Source organism: Cotesia typhae, unplaced genomic scaffold (genome assembly GCF_013202065.1).
Source record: "Cotesia typhae breed Kobodo isofemale line unplaced genomic scaffold, CoteBio_Ctyphae scaffold_121, whole genome shotgun sequence".
In the NCBI taxonomy this organism is placed as follows: Eukaryota; Metazoa; Arthropoda; class Insecta; order Hymenoptera; family Braconidae; genus Cotesia; species Cotesia typhae.
Genome location: NW_027423773.1, coordinates 1 through 21,483, shown reverse-complemented (window position 1 = coordinate 21,483; position 21,483 = coordinate 1). Strand labels below are relative to the sequence as shown.

Sequence of the window (21,483 nt, the reverse complement as noted above, 5' to 3'; positions counted from 1 at the left end):
GCATTCATAACCTCAAGATGATTCTGTCTTAAAATGGCTTTAAGATCTTCATCAACTGTGGTTTCAGGAACTTTTGTAATCTTCGAATCGCTTGATGTGAGAGTATGACTGATTGACGTCAATCTACCAGGCACGCAATCTACCTTAGTGATCGACCCATAGTAGTTCGAGGAGTCGGGGGTCGCCGCATAAGTATTGTCTTTCTGGATAGTCACGGACCCAATAGTAACTTGGGGTTTAGGAACAGCTCGTCGTTGACCATCTCCTTGACCATTGAATGGTTGAACAGCCTCCGGATACCGAATATTATCGTTATAGAGATTTTGTGATGTGGTAGATGCTGAACCCGGACGAGGATTTGCGTCGAATCTCGTGTTGTAATCGACACCTTTTAAAGAAAACATCATTATAAGTTAAATATTCGTTACAAAATAAGGAAGCTGAAGTGAAGTGAAACAAGTTTCAGCATCCTCTGGGAAAGAATTTGTAAATGCTTTAAATGCAAACTATAAAATAGTGGAGTAAAAAAAACATTTTGTGAGAATGAACGATGGATATTTACATGATACACCAAGGACAGCGACAAGAAGGACTAATGCTGCTTTGATGAATAACATGGTAGTTTCAGTGTTCCAACTTGAATAATGAACGTCGCTGTCTGTTGAGGCTTTAATAGGATTGAATAATGAGGTTGGAGCGAGGTCAATCACGTAGCAAACGTTTAATGACATCTAATTGACCCATTAATTTCATCTCTTATCAAGTTCCGTTTGTTTTTCGTGGAATAGGTAGAATATAAACAAACTTCTGCTGTTTATCAAATTATCTATTGGGGGAACTATCTGATCACCATTTCAATTCATTATTCAAAAAGCTATTTGACTTTTACATTAGTGATTGCATTAGATACTTTAAATTCAGGCTCTAATCACAATTAGCTCTTTTATTAAATTCACGCCAAGCAATCTTCATAATACGATACATTTATTCAGTTAGTGGATGGTTCATCCGGCACGTGACCATGCATGATGAAAAAATGGCTAAAACGTGATTGGATTCCAGATAGTTCTGTAATCACATATTTAAATTTCTAATTATCAGTCAATATGACTACCCGCGAATTTACATATATTTAGTATCGATAATTTTTTGTGCGTGTCCATTTGTTTAATTTTGGAATTAATTAGAAATTAATTTTTATTATTATTCGTTTCCAGGAAGCATAAAATATTTATATAACAATTCTTGGAATCCAATAGTACTTACTCACATTAAATTAAATTAATGCAGATGTAAGTCAGATGTGCTTTAAAGGTTATCATGAAATTTGTCACATATCGGACGCGTGACTGTGACGTAGTTGTTCAAAAGCGACTACAAACCCTATATAAAACACTCCAATCAAAGCAGCAGTCGTCAACCGTCAGCCGTCTAAACTTGACAGTGATTTAAAAAAAAAAAAATATTATTCAAGAAAAATGAATAAATTCATTTATTTAATGCTTTTGCCCGTGGTGCTGGGTGAAGACATGACCATTGGGGGGGGGAGGGGGACTCGAAATAGAATCCAGCGAATCGTACACATTCCATACAACTCCAGCAACCTTCGAAGAAGCCAAGGGTATTTGCAGACAAGCAGGTGGAAGTCTTGCTGTCGTTACCTCCCAGGAAGCAGAAGATGTGAGTATTCATTATTTTAAGTTTGGATGAGGCAAATCAAGATTCAAACGTAAAATTTTGCTCAGCCCTAAAAAAAAAAGACGTTTTGTTTGCTAGTCATCCATAAATGCTAATTGTACTAAATTAATTGTTTCTCTCCAGGAAATGCTGAAAATTTGGAGACGTTCAGGCCCTGTTGAAAACCCGACGCATGGATTGCGTTCACAAGCGTTCATCGGGATCCATAGCTTGAATGTGAAAGGTCACTGGGAAACAATCGATGGAGAATCTCCAAAATACATCAATTGGAGTCAAGACTGGGCAGGTGAACGACAACCGAGCTCTCCTAGTATTCAAAAGTGTGGTAGCTTGCTAAAGCAAGGAAAAATGGATGATGTTGAATGTTACTTTAAGCTTGGTTTCTTCTGCACAAAGAATTACTACCTAAGAATGTAAATATTACTTTTAGCTTCAAGTACTGCTCTCAATAGTGCCATAATATTATCGTGTATAGATTAAAATAAATTTTTATATTAATATTTAAAATAACTTTAATTTCAATTCTGTATCCCTTCCACCAAACACTTGCTACGACTTGATCTTTGATAGTTAAATATATTTATTTGACCTTAGAACCAAAGCTTCCTCAAGGCCATCAATAAACAATGTACAAGTATATACCATTAAAATATAATTACATAAAAGCTTTAGATTACTAACGTAATCCCAATGAAGTTAGGTTTTTAAGTTAACTAGAATTTGAATTTGCGCGCGCAAGCGCGCGCCTAAATATAGAGTTTGCATATATTTTCATGCTTATGATATATTCGCCCAATCACATCACGAATAAATTTATGCCTCATATATCCATCTCTATTTTATATTGGGAAATCAGTACAGCAATTAATTAATCAATGAATCGATAAACACTTTGAACAGAGATTATACTTAAATCAAATGAATATAATAATACTTTTAATTGTCATTAGACTCAAGTAATCTTGCCTAATGTCACCTTTACGCATTAAAACATTAAGATACTCTGGGCCAACCAGCTACCAATAATGTAGCCCCGAATTTCTTTAAAAAACTTGATTTGATAACGCTCGGAGTTTATTATTCTGATTGGTCGACGCCCCACTAATACCAACTGATCAGTATCATGACAAGACGCCTCTTTATGTTTAATCAAATATAGCAGAAAAATACCTACACGTCGCCGCCATTCGCGCATGCTTTAGTTTAATGAACACATATAGTTTTTATATCGACTGTTGGATACTATTCTATAGGAACTTGCAGTACCGACGTTCTGAATGAGAGGAGTAAGGACTACCGCTGAAATTGAAGTGACGAAAATTCAGTCTGAAGCTTACTAAGCCCTAGGTTCTTTGAGTACGAACTATTTGACTTTAAAACTTTAAATGATCTAAGCAATCTTTCAGCTGACAGAGTTTATATCTTTAATTCCAGTTATAAAGTTTGTGGATGTAGGATGAAATGAAGAACTGCTTAATTGTATCAGTATAAAAGTATATTAACTAAAAAAGATATCACATAATACTTCGACGTTTGAAATATTCACATTTCTTATAAACAACTTTACACTAAGTTTTATTACCCCGGCGGGTAATAAGGCCTTATTCAATGGAGTTCCTTTTCTTGCAGCTCCAAAAGCTTGAGTTAAACCTATAGCAGTCTGATTCAGCCTAATAAGTTTGATATTATTCAGTTGCTACTTTACTGAATCTAACGAAATGTTCTTTTGCAGCACGTTCTTCCTGACTAACTTTACGGTGGCAGTAAATTTTTATAACAGTAAGAAGAATAAGCAGCAAAATAACAGCAGAAAGAGACACTACAATAATTATCACGCATGAAGAATGTTGATCAGCTTTTCCACTTTTCTCAGAGGCATCTTCGATTACAACAGAAGTCGATGCAGGTTCCTTAAAAATGAAGTCTTCCGTAGTAGTTACTGGCAATGGAGATGTCACTTCATCTTCTGAAGTCGATGCTGGCAAACCAGAACCATCGTCAGTAAAGGGGTCATCCTGACCAGAACCTTCGTCAGAAAGAGTATTGTGTATTGTAGAAGTCGTTGATCTTGATACAGAGTCGTTTGAAGCGCGATCTTCGTCAGTTATTGTTTTAAAATATTTTTGTTTGAACCATCTTGCAAAATCTTCAGGAGGAGAAAGTCCTTTCGCCTCTTTTCCATCTGGAGTAGTTTGGATCCCTGGAAGAGATACAGATTATTTAAGAATTTGATATGATGAGCAATTTGAATTCAAGTTAGAAAAGTAATTTGTATAATATTATTTGAAGGGCCTATGAAAAATAATTGCACAACTCATAAGTGCTTTTTGAACTAAAATTGTCTCTATTTAGTTTTTATTGGACTTATGGAATAATATTTACACATAATTGTGATGGAAAAAAACTAATTTCAACACTTATAACATTATTAAAAGACATTTTGCTTTTTAAATAAATAAAAAAAATTAGTAAAGTACCTTTCTTTTCTGGGTGAAAAATGGCGCGAAAGATTTAAAAGTATTTGAATTTTATTTTAATCAATTTTGTTATAAAAAATAATATTATTAGGCGTGCACTTTTCCAAACTTTTTTAATTTGTACTTACATGAAACACTGAATAAGGAGATGCATAACACCATCACTGTTTTATTTGCCAACATTGTTCGCCACCTGCCAAGTCACAACTACCATTCTCATAGGTTGGTAGCTACTTATAACGATAACCGGATCAATTAGTGTCGAACAATAACTCATAAACAATCAGTCATTCATTTTATGAAGAGTTATATCATGCATTTGAATTAGAAACTCTACAGCATAGCTAAACACAATTGTTGGCACAAGCTTTTACGACCCACAATCTGAGAAATGTGTTCGAATGACCTTCAACTCAAACACGAGGCAAGTGCTTGTGCATTATTTGAACATGTGTTGGCCTAGTGAACAAATAATAACTGACACTTTTTGATTGTCGTATCACGCAAATAATCAAAATCTCTAGTTTCAGGAAAATAAAAATTTATTGTCTAAAAGATCTTACATAATGTGTAAAAGTTTTAAAAATTAATAAAATAATATTGCGAGTTTCTTATTCTATAAATATGATTAAAACAAAATAATACAATTAATCTTACACTAAATAATACATTTGACATTATTTGACCGTTTTACCTAAAAGACTATCTACTTCTATAGTAGTTTGATACACCATATTAGGATGTTGACCAAATTTACTACAATCTAATTTAGGAGTTTTACGTTTGCAGGAATAATCTGTCACAATAACAAAATACAGTACAATCATCAAAATAACAATAATGATAGATCCGATAATAATTATAGAGTCAACAGTTGATTCTATAGAGGATATATTTTGCTGCGATGTGATTTCATCTTTATCGGATTGAAATGATGATATTAGCTCCTCCAAAATGAACTCTTTATCAGTTTGTGTTGCTGGGGAAGACCCTTTTTTGGAAATGCCATTTTCTGTGGTAGTCGCTCCAATAAATTCTATTTCTTCAGAGAGAAGATATTCCGTGTTATGCAACAATTCCGATAATGGGTGAGATAAATCTACTTCCGTCGTAGATGATGGCAGTGGTGTCGTTGATTTTTCAGAAGTAAGATGAGACACTGGATTCAGATAGACTGGTGGACTTTTCAAAATAACTAACGATTCCTTAGGCGTCGTGCGTTCGTCCGTTGCTTCGATCCCTAAATAGATAACAGACTGTGTAAATAATAGATTCAGGTGACATATTAGACAAATCGAAGTGCGTTGATTGATTGCTACTTACATGCTGCGCCCACAATAACGACACATAAAGTGATTATTGTTTTATTAAACATCATGGTTTCGCTCTCGAAAATCAAATGAAGCGCCGTCTGTTCTGTTTCGGCTTTTATACATTCCTGCGGCTCGGGCAGAACAACAACAAGCAAATACGTATACGATAACGTCATTTAAACATGGCGATACTGCCGTTCTAGTACGTCGCATCCCACATTTAGAAAATTTTACAGTAAATAGGAAAAACGATGCATTTTTAACATTGATTAAATGGAATTCAACAGACGAAAGTATTTATTTAAAAATAGTAATTAAAATATTTGACTTTTAAAATTTAAATGCGAATTGCATAATATTGCGACATATTTGAATCGCAGTATCGATGTATTGGTTCAGTAAACTCACGAGGACCAAAACGTGATAACTGAGTGTGACCCAGCTGTTATTGAAACTATTAATAACTACTTTGTAGGTATTTACAATGCATGTGTCCTGAAAAACAGACGTCAGAACAACTACCGCTGAAATTGAAGTGATGTAAATGTAATCTGAAGCTTACCAAGCTCTTGGATTTTTCAGGTATGAACTTTCTGACTTGAAGACTACTGATCGTATGGTGTTATTTAAAGAAAATATTTTTTATTAGTATAAAAATTTATTAGCTTAATGTTTACAAATTATGCAGACTAATCGAATACAAGTTTCATTTTTCATGAAAAGGATTAAAAAATAATAATAACTATAATAATGAAGATACAGAACTATATTTACTAGTTATGTACTAATTAACTTACAGAGAGAGAGAGAGAGAGTACGGGTTATTTAAACTACTTAGAATTATACAGATACTGATTCAGATTTTAAGACTTCATTCTCTGCGTGACGTCGCATAAAATCTCTTGCTATATCAACGAGTAGCTTATTCATAACTCCAAGTAACGAAGATTTAATTGCATCTCCAATAGCAACCTTTAAATCATCATCAAATTTTGCTGAAGATACGGGAAGCTCAGTTGTAGTTTTGTTTAAACTTTCTTGGCCCTTAACGTTATCAATTGGCGATGATTCGTTATTTGTAGGTTCGTTATTTGTAGATTCGTTATTTGTAAATTCGTCATTTGTAGATTCAACAAGGACGTTGTTATCAACTAGTGCTTGGTTCTGAAGTAATAAAGACATCAAAGAATCTGAAATACTGATATCATCCGAGGAACCTAGGTTTTCATCGCTAGGAGAAAACCACTTTTCCGCCCGAGTTTCTTCAGAGTTACTATTGAATTTCGTAGTTTTTCCTGTTATAACTCGCTGCAACTCATTCCAGGTGGATATAGGTATTGTAGTGACGTCATACGGGACATTGTACGATTTAGCAACTTTATCAATCGCGTTTTCAAGATCGGACTCATCGTTCATATTAATGACTGTCATTTTGATTTGTGATGGTGAATCATTACTTACAGGGACTTCCGGTGTATTTTCACCGTCTTGCTGGATGTCAGTGCGTTGAGATTCTAAAATTTCATTGTAGTGTTGATACACTTCATTCATTTCAGCTGGCATTGCTTGGATATCTGGAAAAACAAATTTTGTTATAATGTGATGACTAAATACGCATGCACTTGTCGATTATAATTTGAATTGTTCTATAACAATTCAACTGCTAAGTTGCGGCACCAATTTGACCAACTATTCAGAATATCAATAATGCTTTGTAATTTTCTACTTACATGACAAATGAAAGAAAACTGCAGCCAAGACTACTAATGCTCGCTTTGACGACATGACTGGATGCGTTTCTGAACTCAACTGTTTCTCCCTTCAGTCGTCGTACCTTATAAAGGATATTGTTATTAAATTATATGACGTATTCCAATGAATAACAAGCATTTAACCTACGGGTTACATGTTTGTTCAGAGTTTTCCTGTAGGGTGATAAGAGACCAACCCGTTATCGGAGAACAAACCAAACATAATTTCCTACTGGTAATTAATGAATTCCTTTGATTATATCAATTTTCATGTTATTCATTAATTATATTTAAGGTTAGCCTTAGCTGTATTTTCCTAGAATGTCGTATTTTCCGATAAATTTTGGAAAACATAAACAGTTTCCTGTATGGTTTTCTATATACAAGCATTTCTACATCGAATCCCATAGATTCCTATATGAATGCTTTCTCATGTGGATTCCGATACAAAATTACATCAAATCTTGATAGGATAGTTCTTTTTATCCAAACCAGCGACGTCGTTTAGACATCATGTCTTCTTTACGAAGAATCTAACTTGTAAGTTACTTGATAGCTTCTTACTCTCTCGGAAACCATGAAAATCAAATATCGTTTTACCAGCATGCATGTATGTTTATTAAATTAAAAAATAAAGAGATCAACTCAAAAGAAAAATGCAAAAATAAATGCAAGTGCAATAATATTTAAGTTGAGATATTTGTCGTTTAAAGCGACATTGCTTATTCGCTGTTCAAGCGTAAAGGCGAGCAAATGACGTTTTGGACATCCTGAATGACTTGTTCGTCCAGTGGCATGTAAACGTTTGTTACCACGTTGCAAAAAGTCTGGCGCAGATTCAAAAGGTGACTTCTTTCTAAAGTTGACTGAGATGCCCAAATATTCTTAACTTTGTCATTAGTTTCATATACGTCGTAAATGAGCTTCAAAGAAGCTGCTACATTAACTTTAGGTTTAACTTTAGGTCTAACTTTAGGTTTCCGACCTGAGTGAGTTGGTGTCGCTTCGGAGAGTTTATCTTTGGTGGGTGCGGCAGTGGTAACATCATTGGATTCATAAACTCTTGGAGTACGAGGCGCAGTGATGCGGTGGCTTTCGATGTCGTTGTCATTTTGGATTGTGGAGTCGCTGAATTAGCGGGGCCGATGAAATTCACCCCTGTGCTCTGGAAATACTTGAACCCCTGGGAAAAAATTTGGTATTATAATCCAGTCTAGGAAAATTATGTCTTGACAATTTTGGTCAAAATTTTGAAGGTTTTTGATGATGAAAATTACTATTTAACTTACATGTGAGCCCGACGATAGCTGCCTGCAGTATTAACACAGATTTTTTGAATACCATGTTGATTCTAGGCTTTCAAAATACTATAGTGATGCATTTTGCAAACCGCGAGCTTTATAAAGGTCCCCACGGCCGGTCTTAATTGCATACATGTCAGCTAAGTCTTTGATAATGATAATTCAGTGTTATATGATACGGCACATTTTTATATTGCACGACTCATGATGCGAAGCATCAGAGAGTGCTTTACGATCGAAAAATTTTTTTCGCCTCATTTTGGCGGCTATTTTTATTATTATAGCCTTGTTAGTTCACGGAATCAAGATATTTTGCATACTATTGTCGAGATAATTTAATGGAGATTAATTCCATACTTTCTAAAAATTGATTTACTGCAATAGAAACGGAAAAAAACATCAAAATAGGTAAAAAAATTTTCCTGCCCGTCATGTATGAAACCCCGGAAACACTGTAACTTGTGAAAAACTCCATTATTTGAGTTAAATTTTTTTTTTTAATTCTAATCGACGATTGTAGGTCACTGAATGCGTATGATTAATTAATTCAGTGTCGTTTAATTGCAATTAATAAAAAACGAAAACTACAAGACTGTATATCTATATATATCCATGTAAAATTAACATGGATGGTGATATATCTATATCTATAGATGGTATGTCTATTTTATTTCACCAGGGGCGCCTGTGCATCACTTTCCTAGTACAACTGTTATTTTAAAAATTTTTTTTTTCTTTTTATTTTGCACTACTCATGTATTTTTTTTTTCGTTATTTTTTATTTTTTTTTTTTTTAATATTTCATAATTAAATGAGCATTATGAGTCATGCACTTTTGGATTTTCCAAACTTTTTTTAATTACTGAGGTCACTCCACTTAGTAACAATAAATTATAGTCATTATAGTTTGAACACATGCTAATTCGCTTGTCAAAATGCGGAACAACGGCATATAAATTACGGGTTTATTTAATAATTCTTAAAATAAGCCTCCCGTTTTTTTCAGTAAAGAGACATAGCTTTGAACTTAAATTATTAATTCAATTTTTTGTACACTGCTAATTAATCATCGTACTATGTACTGTGTTTCCACGATTGGTTTAAAACTTGAGTAAGCTTCTTTCTTGGATTAATGGTCTCTAATTGCCTTAGATAAATGAAATATTTAAGATGTTACTTCAATTCTTCAATTTAGATCAAAATTAGTGCTCTTCTACGATATTACTTGTTATCTTTCGTTACAACGAGCTAAGTGATTAATGTAACACCGAGATCTTCAACTGAAATTCATTTTATTGCTTCTCTGCGTCCTACTGAAAATACTGATACTTTAGATCTATCAAGCTATCATGGACTCATCATAGATTAACTCTTTTTTGTTGCTAATTAGTTGATCTAGTTAGATGACGCTTGATATTTTAAATACCGAACAAAGCAATTGCACTATCAACACTTAATATTCCTTGCTAATTTTTTTAATAAAAATAATAACTATCATTGATATAAGTAAATTCTAGTTAGTGAAACTTTTTACTAAAATTGAATATTTGGCCTTTAGTTTATGTTTAGAGATTTAATATAAGCCCCGTATTCATGATGCTTTACAAACAGAAGGATGATATGAGAATATCTATCTATCGCCATCTATCAAATATCACTGGTAGAAGGATTTAGTTCTATTTAACAATATTTAGTAATGGTTATTAAATTTTGTTACTAAATCAGTTTATTGCTCCATACTAAATCCTTTCATCAGTGTGTGTTCAATTCATAAATACTTAAGAAGTATTACATGACGTTGAAGGAAAATAGCAACCTGTATGATTCTATTTATATATTTTTCCTCATTAATTTATTAATAATAAACAGGAGGCAAGTTCAGTTACTTTAAGTATTCTGGTGTAATTATTGTGAAATAATACTCCGGTTGTTTCCAACATTGCATACAGAAGATCATAGTTGTGCAGTATAGATATTATTTCAACTGACCCATGACATCGTTCAACTATCAAAAGGTTCTCGATGTCTAAAGGTTCCGTGGATGAGCTCGTTGAAGGTTCCAGGATATGCCTTTTTTTTTTTTTTTTTTTTTTTTTTCCATAAATTCCCCTTGCTTTTTAAACTTTTTTTTGTAGTTACTGATTGAACTAACTATTGATAGATATTTACATCGACTATATTTCAATAAATATTTTTCTGTTCTCGTATTAAATAAAAAATTATTAGGTGACCATAAGATTGTGAATGACGATGTCTCAGATAGTTTAACTGGAAAAGCTCTTTGTTCAATATAATAAATAATTTTAGGTTTAAGAACTTCGATTAAATAGTGCTGATTCTATAGAAGTAGAGTTAAGTAACCCAGTTGCATGATGCAACCCAATTATAACTTATTATAATTTATTATTTAGCTTTTTAGATGAAGGAACAAAATAAAATACAGTGATATAAATTCAAAAATATATATTTATTTATTTATCAAAATATATAACTTTTTACACTATAAAAATTGGCGTCCTTAAAAAATGATTTTTCTCTCTGATTAAAAATTAATAAGAAATAAGTTTAAGATACAATGGAAAAAAAGTTTTCTGTAGAACACTATATACAGTAGATAGTGCAGAGTAGAAAACTTTTTTTTAGTGTAGTGCACTCGCTAGAAGACTTTTTCAAATTCCTCTTCTTTTCTAGCGTTATTTTCATGCATCGTTTCATATAATGACTCTAACTCTAACATCTGTAATTCATTCAATTCGCGAGGATCCATGAGCACTGGAGATTTCATTGAAGCTGTTATGAGAGTGGGATAAGTAACTTTTTCTTCATTATTAGCTTCTATGGGTCCCTGTTTAGATGTCACGCTGGAATCAATTGGAACTGGAGATTTCATTGAAGCTGTTAGAGTGGGATAAGTAACTTTTTCTTCATTATTAGCTTCTATGGGTCCCTGTTTAGATGTCACGCTGGAATCAATTGGAACTGGAGATTTCATTGAAGCTGTTAGAGTGGGATAAGTAACTTTTTCTTCATTATTAGCTTCTATGGGTCCCTGTTTAGATGTCACGCTTGAATCAATTGGAACTGGAGATTTCATTGAAGCTGTTAGAGTGGGATAAGTAACTTTTTCTTCATTATTAGCTTCTATGGGTCCCTGTTTAGATGTCACGCTTGAATCAATTGGAACTGGAGATTTCATTGAAGCTGTTAGAGTGGGATAAGTAACTTTTTCTTCATTATTAGCTTCTATGGGTCCCTGTTTAGATATCACGCTGGGATTATTCAGAACTGGAGGTTGTGGTGAAGTTGTAAAAGTCTTAGAGTTGAACCCATCGTCTATTTGAATGACAGCAAAAGTTAGTTTTTGGAGCGCCTTTTCAATTGTGCGTAGTTCTGAAAATAAATCTTCACGGGTAACATAGCGTTTTCCAGATGTTTCAAATTCATTTCCAGGTTGCTGAGTTCTTGGTGCATCAAACAATTCAGGTTGAGTAAAATACAAATCTCCAACGAAATTTTCAGGTCGGGAAAATACTCCACTTGCAATGATTGATCTAGGTAAACCCATACCGCTCCTTTCATTGAAATTTCCACTAATATGTCGTTCAAAAGGTCTTGTTTTGGTGCTAAATCTATGTTTTTTAAGGTGTCTAGGCATGTAAGGATGTTGAGAGCTTAGAAAATCTTTAAAATTAGACTGCTTTCTAGGTGCTTCAGAATGATGCTTTGGAACCATCCAGAATTTTCTATTGTAAACATCTATTTCATCGATAGTGTTCGTTGATGGCATAATTCTTTTAGCTGAGAAATCTGATTTTGGAGAGGAACGATGGGTCAGCGGACTAAGGGGAGCAACGGGAGCAAATCGGTTCTCTGGAATACCTTCCCATTGGTATGGGGATGGAAGAGCTTGCGTACCTAGAACAAGAAAGTAACATTAAAGTCTATTCAATTAAGAAATCACTGATGGCTTGATGATGACATCACATGTAAAATGAATGTTAATAATAAATTTTTCAAATGTGAACTTACATGATTGACACAGGAGAGCTGAGAGCAGCACAAACGCACTTTTGACGAGTGACATGTTCGAGATTCAAACACGAATGCTGCTCTTCGGACGGTAACTCGTTTTATATCACCAATTATTTATCACTTTTCAAATACATCACAAGTGCGGTCATACAACTTATCAACTTGTTTTGATGTTTTTTGACATATGACTCTACTTTAAGGTCATGAATCACAGGAAAAATGAACCTTTGTTTATAATCGACAATTTAATTAATAATAACCGTCGCTATAATAATCGTTGATATGGGAACCATTTCCAAAGTTTTTAGTAAAGAATTTTTGCTAAGAGCAACTAGGAGAATGAAGACAATAGTTTAGTAGATGATGATCCTAAAACCGACAAGTTAGCTGGCACTTGATCATTCTAATTGGTATAGAGTTGTATGACGCACCACATTGCTATGTGAAAGACATTCTGTAGCTTAGTTCACATCCTATGTAGCATGTATTTACTACGCTTAACACTTGATCTCTGTAATAGAACTAGATGAATGAAATTGTTGCATCACTTCTAATCACAATGTTTTAGTGTTAGAAGTCATCAAGTTTTATGTTGATCAGGAACTGAGGTGCGGCGTACGAAGAAAAAAAATTATAGTCGGAAAATAGTCCTTTTATTACATTATTTTATAGACTACATTCTATCATAATTAAGCCTAAATAAAACTAATGTTACAGTACATATTATGATTAGTCACACGGAATAAAAAAATAGGGATTTCCACAATGATAAAACTTTGTTACATTTTAATAGCTCACAAATCACCGTTTTATTAGTTTAACTATAACCAAGTATAGTATCTCATTGAGTTCATACTAAATCAATAAACTATTAACTAATTAGTTCCCTTCTGGGTCGTAAAATTCACCTAAAAAAGTAATTGTAACATTTATATTTCAACATAAGGACGGTTCCTAAACACGCGATTAATTATTTAACTGAAATGTTTTTTATTACAATGGTTGTTAGGGTAAAACACCGAGTGGTAGGACAGACTTTAAAGTAAAACGCGTTTGACTCTACTTTTAGTAGATAAAGATGTAATTATTAGATCAAATAAGTGAGCGGCATGATGGCCGAGCAGACTAAGTCATTATCCCGTTAGTTCGTTCGCTCGTGAGGCGAGGGTTCGAACCAGGTTGTACTGTACAACAATCCGAAAAGTCTGTCCAATTACTGGTCCCATTTTCACATGTATACAATGACTGGGTAGTTTACCCCATGGGGTTGTAATAAAAACGAAGGAGTTTTTTGGTGAAAACGTTAGTTCAGCGCCGTATCGGAAAGAACAAACACTTTTACTATTAACTTTCAATTTTAAAAAAATTTTAAATTATAATTAATAAGATGAATAAATTAACGTTGGTTTGCATTCAAATGTTTGTGTTGACTGGAGTATTGGGAGGTATATTAAAATCTTCGTGTTCACCAAATTTTGAATTTGTGAGTATGTTTATAAATTCAATTAAAGATAAACTAGTGAATAATAAAATTAGTCAATAATTTTGATAATTGTTCGTATAATTTTTTAATGAATTTTTTTATTTAATTGAGATTCCAATGATTTTAATTTGTAATAATTATTTACAGTGTGCAAGAAACAGTCAATGTTGTTCAAAATTGTGTGCACTGTATAAAAAAGGGATGCCTAATATCTGTTCGAGTATTCCGAAAATCGACAAAACGATAGTTCCCTCGAAATATTTTTTAAAGGCGGCGCCAGATAAACAAAACATGAGAAAATGTCTTCCACTTAACTATCTTGTACGTATGGTTTTGATTTAATAAAATAAACATTAGATAATAATGTAGAGTTGTATAATTAGTTTTGTTAATAATTTCTTATTTTATCTTTGAATTTACAGTGCTACAGTCCAAAAGAATGCTGCTCCCATTCCTGCAAGTATATTTCGCTGAGTTATCCGAGAGGACGGTGCGCTAGTCGGCCAAAAAACTATGTCTATATAGCTAAGAAATCATATTTAATCTAAATATATGGTAGAATTGAATATGACGAAATCGATCTATATTCAATACAAGTAAGGAATATATTGGTTTCAAACATTAAGATATATTTAGCATAATTCCAGATATATTAATAGTTAAGATATCCCTATTTGAACTAAAAATCAACAACTTAATTATTATATTATTCAAAATTGTCGCAACTCATGATCTATTAATAGTTAAGATATTTATATTTATATAAAACAGTAGTATTTTTTAATTTAATGTAATCTCTTAACAACTGACAAATATATCAAATGTATCATTCTGTTGCAATAAAATTTACTACTTTGGACTTTAATGACACAAAGCGATGATCAGTCAATTAAACATATCAAAAAAAAAAAAAATTACATGTATGATTTTTTTAAATTTATGATGATAATGTTACGATAGTTTGTTTGCCTATCATTTTGTGAGGCGAGGATTCGAGTCTCGACGGTTGAATAATAAATTTTTTTTTTTTTTTTTTTTTTTTTTTTTTTTTACTAATGTAAGTATATTTTAATAGTTTTAACACCAACCTTCGAGGGTCGCTCCGGTAGCCGAACTGTACTGGCATGGGTTTTTTCTGTGGTTTTCCCATCGCCACTATTCTAACAATTGATAGAAAGGGGTGAGGAATAGGGTAAATGCAGTACAGAAAGCACAAGTCTGTCCACAGCCGCATTGAGAATAGGTTATGTAAGAAAATTTGAAAGTGTACACGGAAAAAAGTAAACTGTAATATTCACTTGGATTCCGATTAGTTTTTATAGTTTCAAACAGTAAAGCGGACATCGGGGAGGCAAAAATGTAAATATTACAGAACTTAATTTCGAAAGTATAAAAGCCACAATTTATAATTTAATATCCAAAATAAGTAATTAGTAGTTGTCACTATAGTAAATAACGACTCTTTTATCTTTAAAAATTACAGTTTCAAACAGTAAAAATTGCCATTTCAATATATAGTCCATATTATGAAGAGAAGGGGAACTCAGATGAAAGAGAAGGGGGTTTAAGTTCTCACTCTGGGAGAATTTAATATTTCAAACAGTAAAAATTATACTTTTAAAATATAAATTTTACCAGTCTAAGCAAGTCAATAATTACAGTTTGATTTTTAGCGTTGCGTTCAAAATTTACCATTTTACTTTGTAAATATTGACGTTGCTTGTATTAGAAATTGACTAACTTTATTCTATACTTTTTACATATCATAACATCATTTTTTAGGTACGAAATGATAAATATTAAAGTCTGAATTGTTAATTATTATACTTTAACATTTTAGACATTTTCATGGCGAATATTACTGTTTGAAATAGTATTTTGTTTCATGTAAAAAGTAAATTGTAAGGTTTAAATTGTAAATATTACAATGTGAATAGTAAAATCATGATTTTACTGTTTGAAGTGGTAATTTTTAGCAGTTGATCATTACTTATTATTTATTTCGACTATTATTTATTACAGTTTACTTTTTTCCGTGTAAATAATAACAATGTGATTATAAAAAAAAACGTTGATAATATGTGTGTGATAATAATGGAGAATATGTGTGTTGATAATAATGTCTTTATATGATTGATAACTTTATCTTGTTATGAAAAAAAAGTTATAAGTTATATTATTAAAATTTATATTGTTATAGAGCACTTAATTTAAAATCAAGAATCAATTAAGAGTTATGATGGCACCAGTTAAAAAAGTATTAAAAATGTTTGTATCTTACTCATAAAAAAAACAAGTTACTATCACAAGAACGTATCTTGCAGCAGCCACAATTGTTTTCTTCCATGCACTGTAAAAATCACTTTGAAAGGACGTACACGACCAAATCTTGAGTTGTTTTCTTCAACTTTTCGTTATAATGAACCAAAATATTTTTTTTTTTTTTGGCAGCATCTAATTCCTCAGTAGTAACTTTTGATTTCAATTTAAGTTGGTTGTACGTGGAGCTAAGTAGTTTATACAGTTTGATAAACTTCATCCTGTACGAGGTGACCGTGGTTAGCCATTCTATCTCTTTATCTTGTCGAGTAGAATCATCTTTGGCTTCTTTCCGCAGCAGTGGATTGATTTCGTTGTCGGTGAGAAACGGACTTGCTAAACGCACAATACGGTCAAATGATTGCTGGAAGGCGTTAAATGTATTCATCAAATTTTCAATGCGTTTTCCCATTGGATCATTTACGTCGAATATCAATCCATTTGTGCTAATATTCTGTAGCATAGAAAGTCCAGGAATAGAAATAGGCAATGGTTCATTGATGGCAGGTACCATTAAGTAAACGTGTTCAGCTTGTCCAATAGTCGTGTACGTGTTATTGTTCTGTGAGGTTGTTGATCCGTAGACGATTTGAGTTCCGACAGCACCTGGTTCATCTTCTGAGGCCTGACCTTCTCCAGTAGACAGATATTTATTCCCTAACTGCTGATTGATTGGTCCATACATGATTGTAGGTAATTTCACTGTTCTATTAGCGGCTGGTGACAGTGTTCCGCTTGCAGATGATAGTGTTTCGTTAAGAGGCGGCGACAGTGTTCCATTAGATGATGATGATGATAATGATAGTGTTTCATTAGCACTTGGTGATAGTGTTTCGTTATCAGCTGCGGATAGTGTTTCATTACTGGATGCCAATTGTGGTTCTTGAGTAGATGCCAATAGTTTTTCATCAGCGAGTGTTGGTAGAATCTCATTAGCACTCGGCGATACTGCTTCGTTATCAGTGGGTGATGATGCTTCACTTATTGACGACGACAGTTGTTCCTCAGCGGGTGAGTTTGGTAATTCATTAGCAAGTAATGATAGTGATCCATTGATCGGCGTCGATGTTTCTTCAGCAGCAAGCGATAAAGTGTTATTCTTCAGCAGTTTTTCGACTTCTTCAACCGGTAATGTTCTAATTTCTTGAAACAATGTTCCGATGATTAGGATAAACTCGATTAACGAAATCATTTTAAACGTCATTATTTTTTCACTCTTCGATTTGTTATGAAGTTTCCAATTCCTGGGTATCCCCTTATATACGGTAAATTATTATTCCTCGGTGATTAGGATCCAGGAAAATTTAATTCAACAATAATTTTATTTTACATTGAAGATAAAAAGCCCCCATCAAAACCCAATTATTGTTATGAATAACGTTATCTTATAGCAAAAAAAAACCCAATTAGGCGTCCAGAACCTTATCAGTTTTCCCAGTAGCAGTATAGGCTAAAAATAGACGTCATTATCGCTCATTAAAATATTTTTAATAATTGAAGATAAAAAGCCACCACCAAAACCCAATTATTATTATCAATAACGTTATCTAATAGCAAAAAAAAACCCAATTAGGCGTCCAGAACCTTATCAGTTTTCCCAGTAGCAGTATAGGCTAAAAATAGACGTCATTATCGCTCATTAAAATATTTTTAATAATTGAAGATAAAAAGCCACCACCAAAACCCAATTATTATTATCAATAACGTTATCTAATAGCAAAAAAAAACCCAATTAGGCGTCCAGAACCTTATCAGTTTTCCCAGTAGCAGTATAGGCTAAAAATAGACGTCATTATCGCTCATTAAAATATTTTTAATAATTATACAGTGCATGCTTTTACTAAAATAACTACGTTCAATATTCAATAGTTTTCATACAAGTGGTGTGAAAATTTATGTAAATAGATAACAACAAATCTTCAAGGCTTAGCCACATTAGAATAATGTGACAAGATTTTCCAATCAATCCAAGTACCACGTACTGATGTCATTGCGGAAACAGTGTACCTCAGAAGCTCTTGCACACTCAATCCTCCGATTTTCTTTTCTAAACGCGTAGCGACTTCAATATTATTCCTGGAGAAATCCATTCGATTTTGAAGATTCTGTAGCACGAATTTCGCTGACTTTACTTCTAGCAGGATTACCTTCAGGTCAAATTGGTTTTCTTCAGTATTCAATCCACTAGCATTATCCATAGGCATTGATTCATAAATGTTAATCAGCGGGCTAATTGTCTTTTCTAATTCATCACAAGATTCCTTGAGCAGGTTCAACGAAACCTGAATGATTCTCATCACAAACCATTCTCTTGTTTTAGGATTCTTGAGAAAATCTTTCACAGGTACACTCATCCAGAACATGTGCATATCATCAGATTCATAGCCAGGGGGATTTTCGAAGATAAAATTGGTCTTTGAAAGTACTTTTATGTACTTTTCACTTGGGCAGAGCAGATAGTCATAGAGTCTGTAGACCAAGTTCTCGTAACTGGGTGGTAGAAGTCCCGTATCATCTTGTGGTCCCATGTATTCATGTTTGACGTCTAGTATCTCTGGATGTAAAAGCTTGTAGTCTTTGTGATGCATTTGCACTACACTTGCTTGACCCCCTGCAAAGAAAGGAACACTTTTAGAGAGGCAAGATTCACACATTTATAACTTTAGTGCATCAATAATCAATTTTAATTTAATAATTTTTGAATACTTACAGGAAATACTGAGGAGAGCCACGAGGAACGCGATGATCTTTCTAGTGAACATTATGATAGAACTTTTTAGACGCTTATGTCTATTGTTGGTTCATCTAAATCTTTTATACAAACTAGTTATCAGCACTAGATGAAAGGGTTCAAAGATCATGAAACTGCGTACTGACACTCTCCAAAATAACTTGTTTTCATAAATTATTAAACTGTTTATGATTATATTAAATCTCCATCGTTTCGATAATCGTCTTGAGTTCTAATAGCTCATATATGGTCATAGTAAGTTTTGTATGCTATATTAGTTCACTTACCAATAGAACACCATCATTTTACACCGCATGATATGCATCTATCGTTAACTAAGAAGTTAAAACTTAAAAACAATTTAAAAATTCGAGATACGACTAACAACTGACGTCAAATGTGTCAAACAGGTCAATTACGACACTATTTTTATTTGTTTCATCACTTATTTTTCCAGTGAATTTCATATAATATCTCATAGATGTCAAAGATTAATAAAGCAAAATAAAAAGCTTATTATTATTTTTCCATTCAACATAGCATTACTTTAATTAGATTAAAAAGATAATAATTGTTGATTACTTGAATAGTAACGTGATAAGTGCTTATCAATTTACTTGCTCAATATTTTTCAATTTGTTTGCAGCAACAGTTTAGTTACTGATAGTTGATAATGATTCTCATAGACTTCACAATCGAATTGACTTCAACGTTTGTTTGAATTTCCCTCTCTCTTTTCTACTCAACTTACCGAGAGTTGACTTGCAGATGACACTGCTGTTGCTCTACCATTTGAGATCCAGAGTGAGGTTAAAGAAAAACTACAGTTTGTGCAGTCATTGACGTCACATATCAATCTAAATACGTTAACATAAAAATCTCCTGTTATGGATTCAATCTTACTTATATAATTAAAACACATCAACTGTTGTCCACAATTTTTTATTAAACACCATAATTAATGACATATTATACATTTACAAATTTTACTATGTATATATATTTTACTATATATATATATTTTATGTATGTATATATATATATATATATATATATATATATATATATATATATATATATATATATATATATATATATATATATATATATATATTTTACTATACATTTACAAGTTTTATTATGTAGCCATGTTTTAATTAATAGACCATTTAGTTTTTAATTCTTGAATTTCCTTATTTATACTGGATAAGTCCCTATCAAAATAATCTTTTTTTAGCGGTGTCCATCGCATGACATTATTGAAGTCATCCAGAGAACTTTTTTGATTTTGAAGGCTTGCTTCAATTGACATAATTTGCCTAATGTCATCTGCTAAAGTTGAAACATTTTTACCGTGACTTATAAGGTCATACAACTTTGTCTTCAAGTCTTCGCATTTTTGAATCAAATTGCTTATCATTTCATGTAAATTTTGGAGCCTCGCTTGATCAATAATATTCGGACGACTACTTGGCCCGTTAACTATTCCGCCAACATTTAGTGGAACACCATTTCTTGGATCATATGAATAAGGCACTAATATATGTGTTTCATTAATGTGCCCGAACATTAAATATTTGTTGTTTGTTTGATTGGTTACGGATCCGAGAATATATTTAGTAACCGTAGGTAGGTCGTTTCTATTAGGTACTTGTAAAGGTTGAAGATTATTTTCAGCTTGTAAGTTTCTTGACCCCATGACAATGTCTACCCGTTCTGGTATCGTGTGGGCCCCTTGAAAAAAAAAAAAAAAAATAAAAAATGATTAGTAGAGATCTTTTTATAAAGTCGATAAATTTTTGACTTTCTGAAGTATATCTTTTGTAATAAGCCCTAGAAAAATTATTAATACTTACATGTTGTGCCAAGGATGACAACGATAAACACCAGCAGCGATGTATTAAACATGATGACGTTCAAGCTTTGACTACTTGTCTTACGAGAGTGTCTATCTGTTTTATAGGGCTTAATTATCATAATTGTGACACAATATTTATTTTAACTAGTTGTAATGACTAAATTAACCCGAAATAGCTTTTATCGTCTTCAGAATGATGTCGTCACTAAAATGTTTAACGAAAACAGGAAAACAGTCATTTACTGAACCAATTTATTTTAACTGCCCACGATGAAAAAAAAAAAGAGCATGTGCAAGGAGTGCACATGTCAGAAGTGAAAATTCTTTGGCAAATTCAGTTTAAAATTCACTAGAATTCAAATTTGCGCGCGCAAGTATGAATTTCGGATTTGCATATATTTTTATGCTTTGATATATTTGACCAATCACGTTACGAATAGTTTGCTTACATGATATATTTTCATATTTTTCATCTAAATTATGAAAGTGGATGAATCAACAGTTAATAGATATCAGAGAT

General features: G+C 32.6%; 4 protein-coding genes across 4 annotated transcripts; 1 reads left to right on the top strand and 3 right to left on the bottom strand.

Annotated features, from left to right (window-relative positions):
- Nucleotides 1-1,542: 1,542 nt before the first annotated feature.
- Nucleotides 1,543-6,198, top strand: LOC141533848 (hemolymph lipopolysaccharide-binding protein-like; the record flags this gene model as incomplete). Its single annotated transcript, XM_074252938.1, has 2 exons — nucleotides 1,543-1,680; nucleotides 1,822-6,198. Coding segments are annotated over 2 exons (432 nt in total), but the record flags the coding sequence as incomplete, so codon positions are not given.
- Nucleotides 6,199-9,252: 3,054 nt separating this feature from the next.
- LOC141533915 (uncharacterized) lies at nucleotides 9,253-15,848 on the bottom strand. Its single transcript, XM_074253014.1, has 2 exons — nucleotides 12,570-15,848; nucleotides 9,253-12,455 (listed from the first exon to the last, which is right to left on the bottom strand). Exons 1-2 carry the CDS (start codon nucleotides 12,622-12,624, stop codon nucleotides 11,197-11,199), a joined length of 1,314 nt encoding a protein of 437 aa, XP_074109115.1. The 5' UTR covers nucleotides 12,625-15,848; the 3' UTR covers nucleotides 9,253-11,196.
- A 2,318-nt stretch (nucleotides 15,849-18,166) lies between these two features.
- LOC141533741 (uncharacterized) lies at nucleotides 18,167-20,057 on the bottom strand. The gene is made up of 2 exons (XM_074252768.1): nucleotides 19,085-20,057; nucleotides 18,167-18,985 (listed from the first exon to the last, which is right to left on the bottom strand). The coding sequence occupies exons 1-2, from the start codon at nucleotides 19,134-19,136 to the stop codon at nucleotides 18,294-18,296; spliced, it is 744 nt and encodes a 247-aa protein (XP_074108869.1). The 5' UTR covers nucleotides 19,137-20,057; the 3' UTR covers nucleotides 18,167-18,293.
- LOC141533742 (uncharacterized) lies at nucleotides 19,677-21,477 on the bottom strand. The gene is made up of 2 exons (XM_074252769.1): nucleotides 20,962-21,477; nucleotides 19,677-20,839 (listed from the first exon to the last, which is right to left on the bottom strand). The coding sequence occupies exons 1-2, from the start codon at nucleotides 21,080-21,082 to the stop codon at nucleotides 20,259-20,261; spliced, it is 702 nt and encodes a 233-aa protein (XP_074108870.1). The 5' UTR covers nucleotides 21,083-21,477; the 3' UTR covers nucleotides 19,677-20,258.
- Between the last annotated feature and the right edge of the window lie 6 nt (nucleotides 21,478-21,483).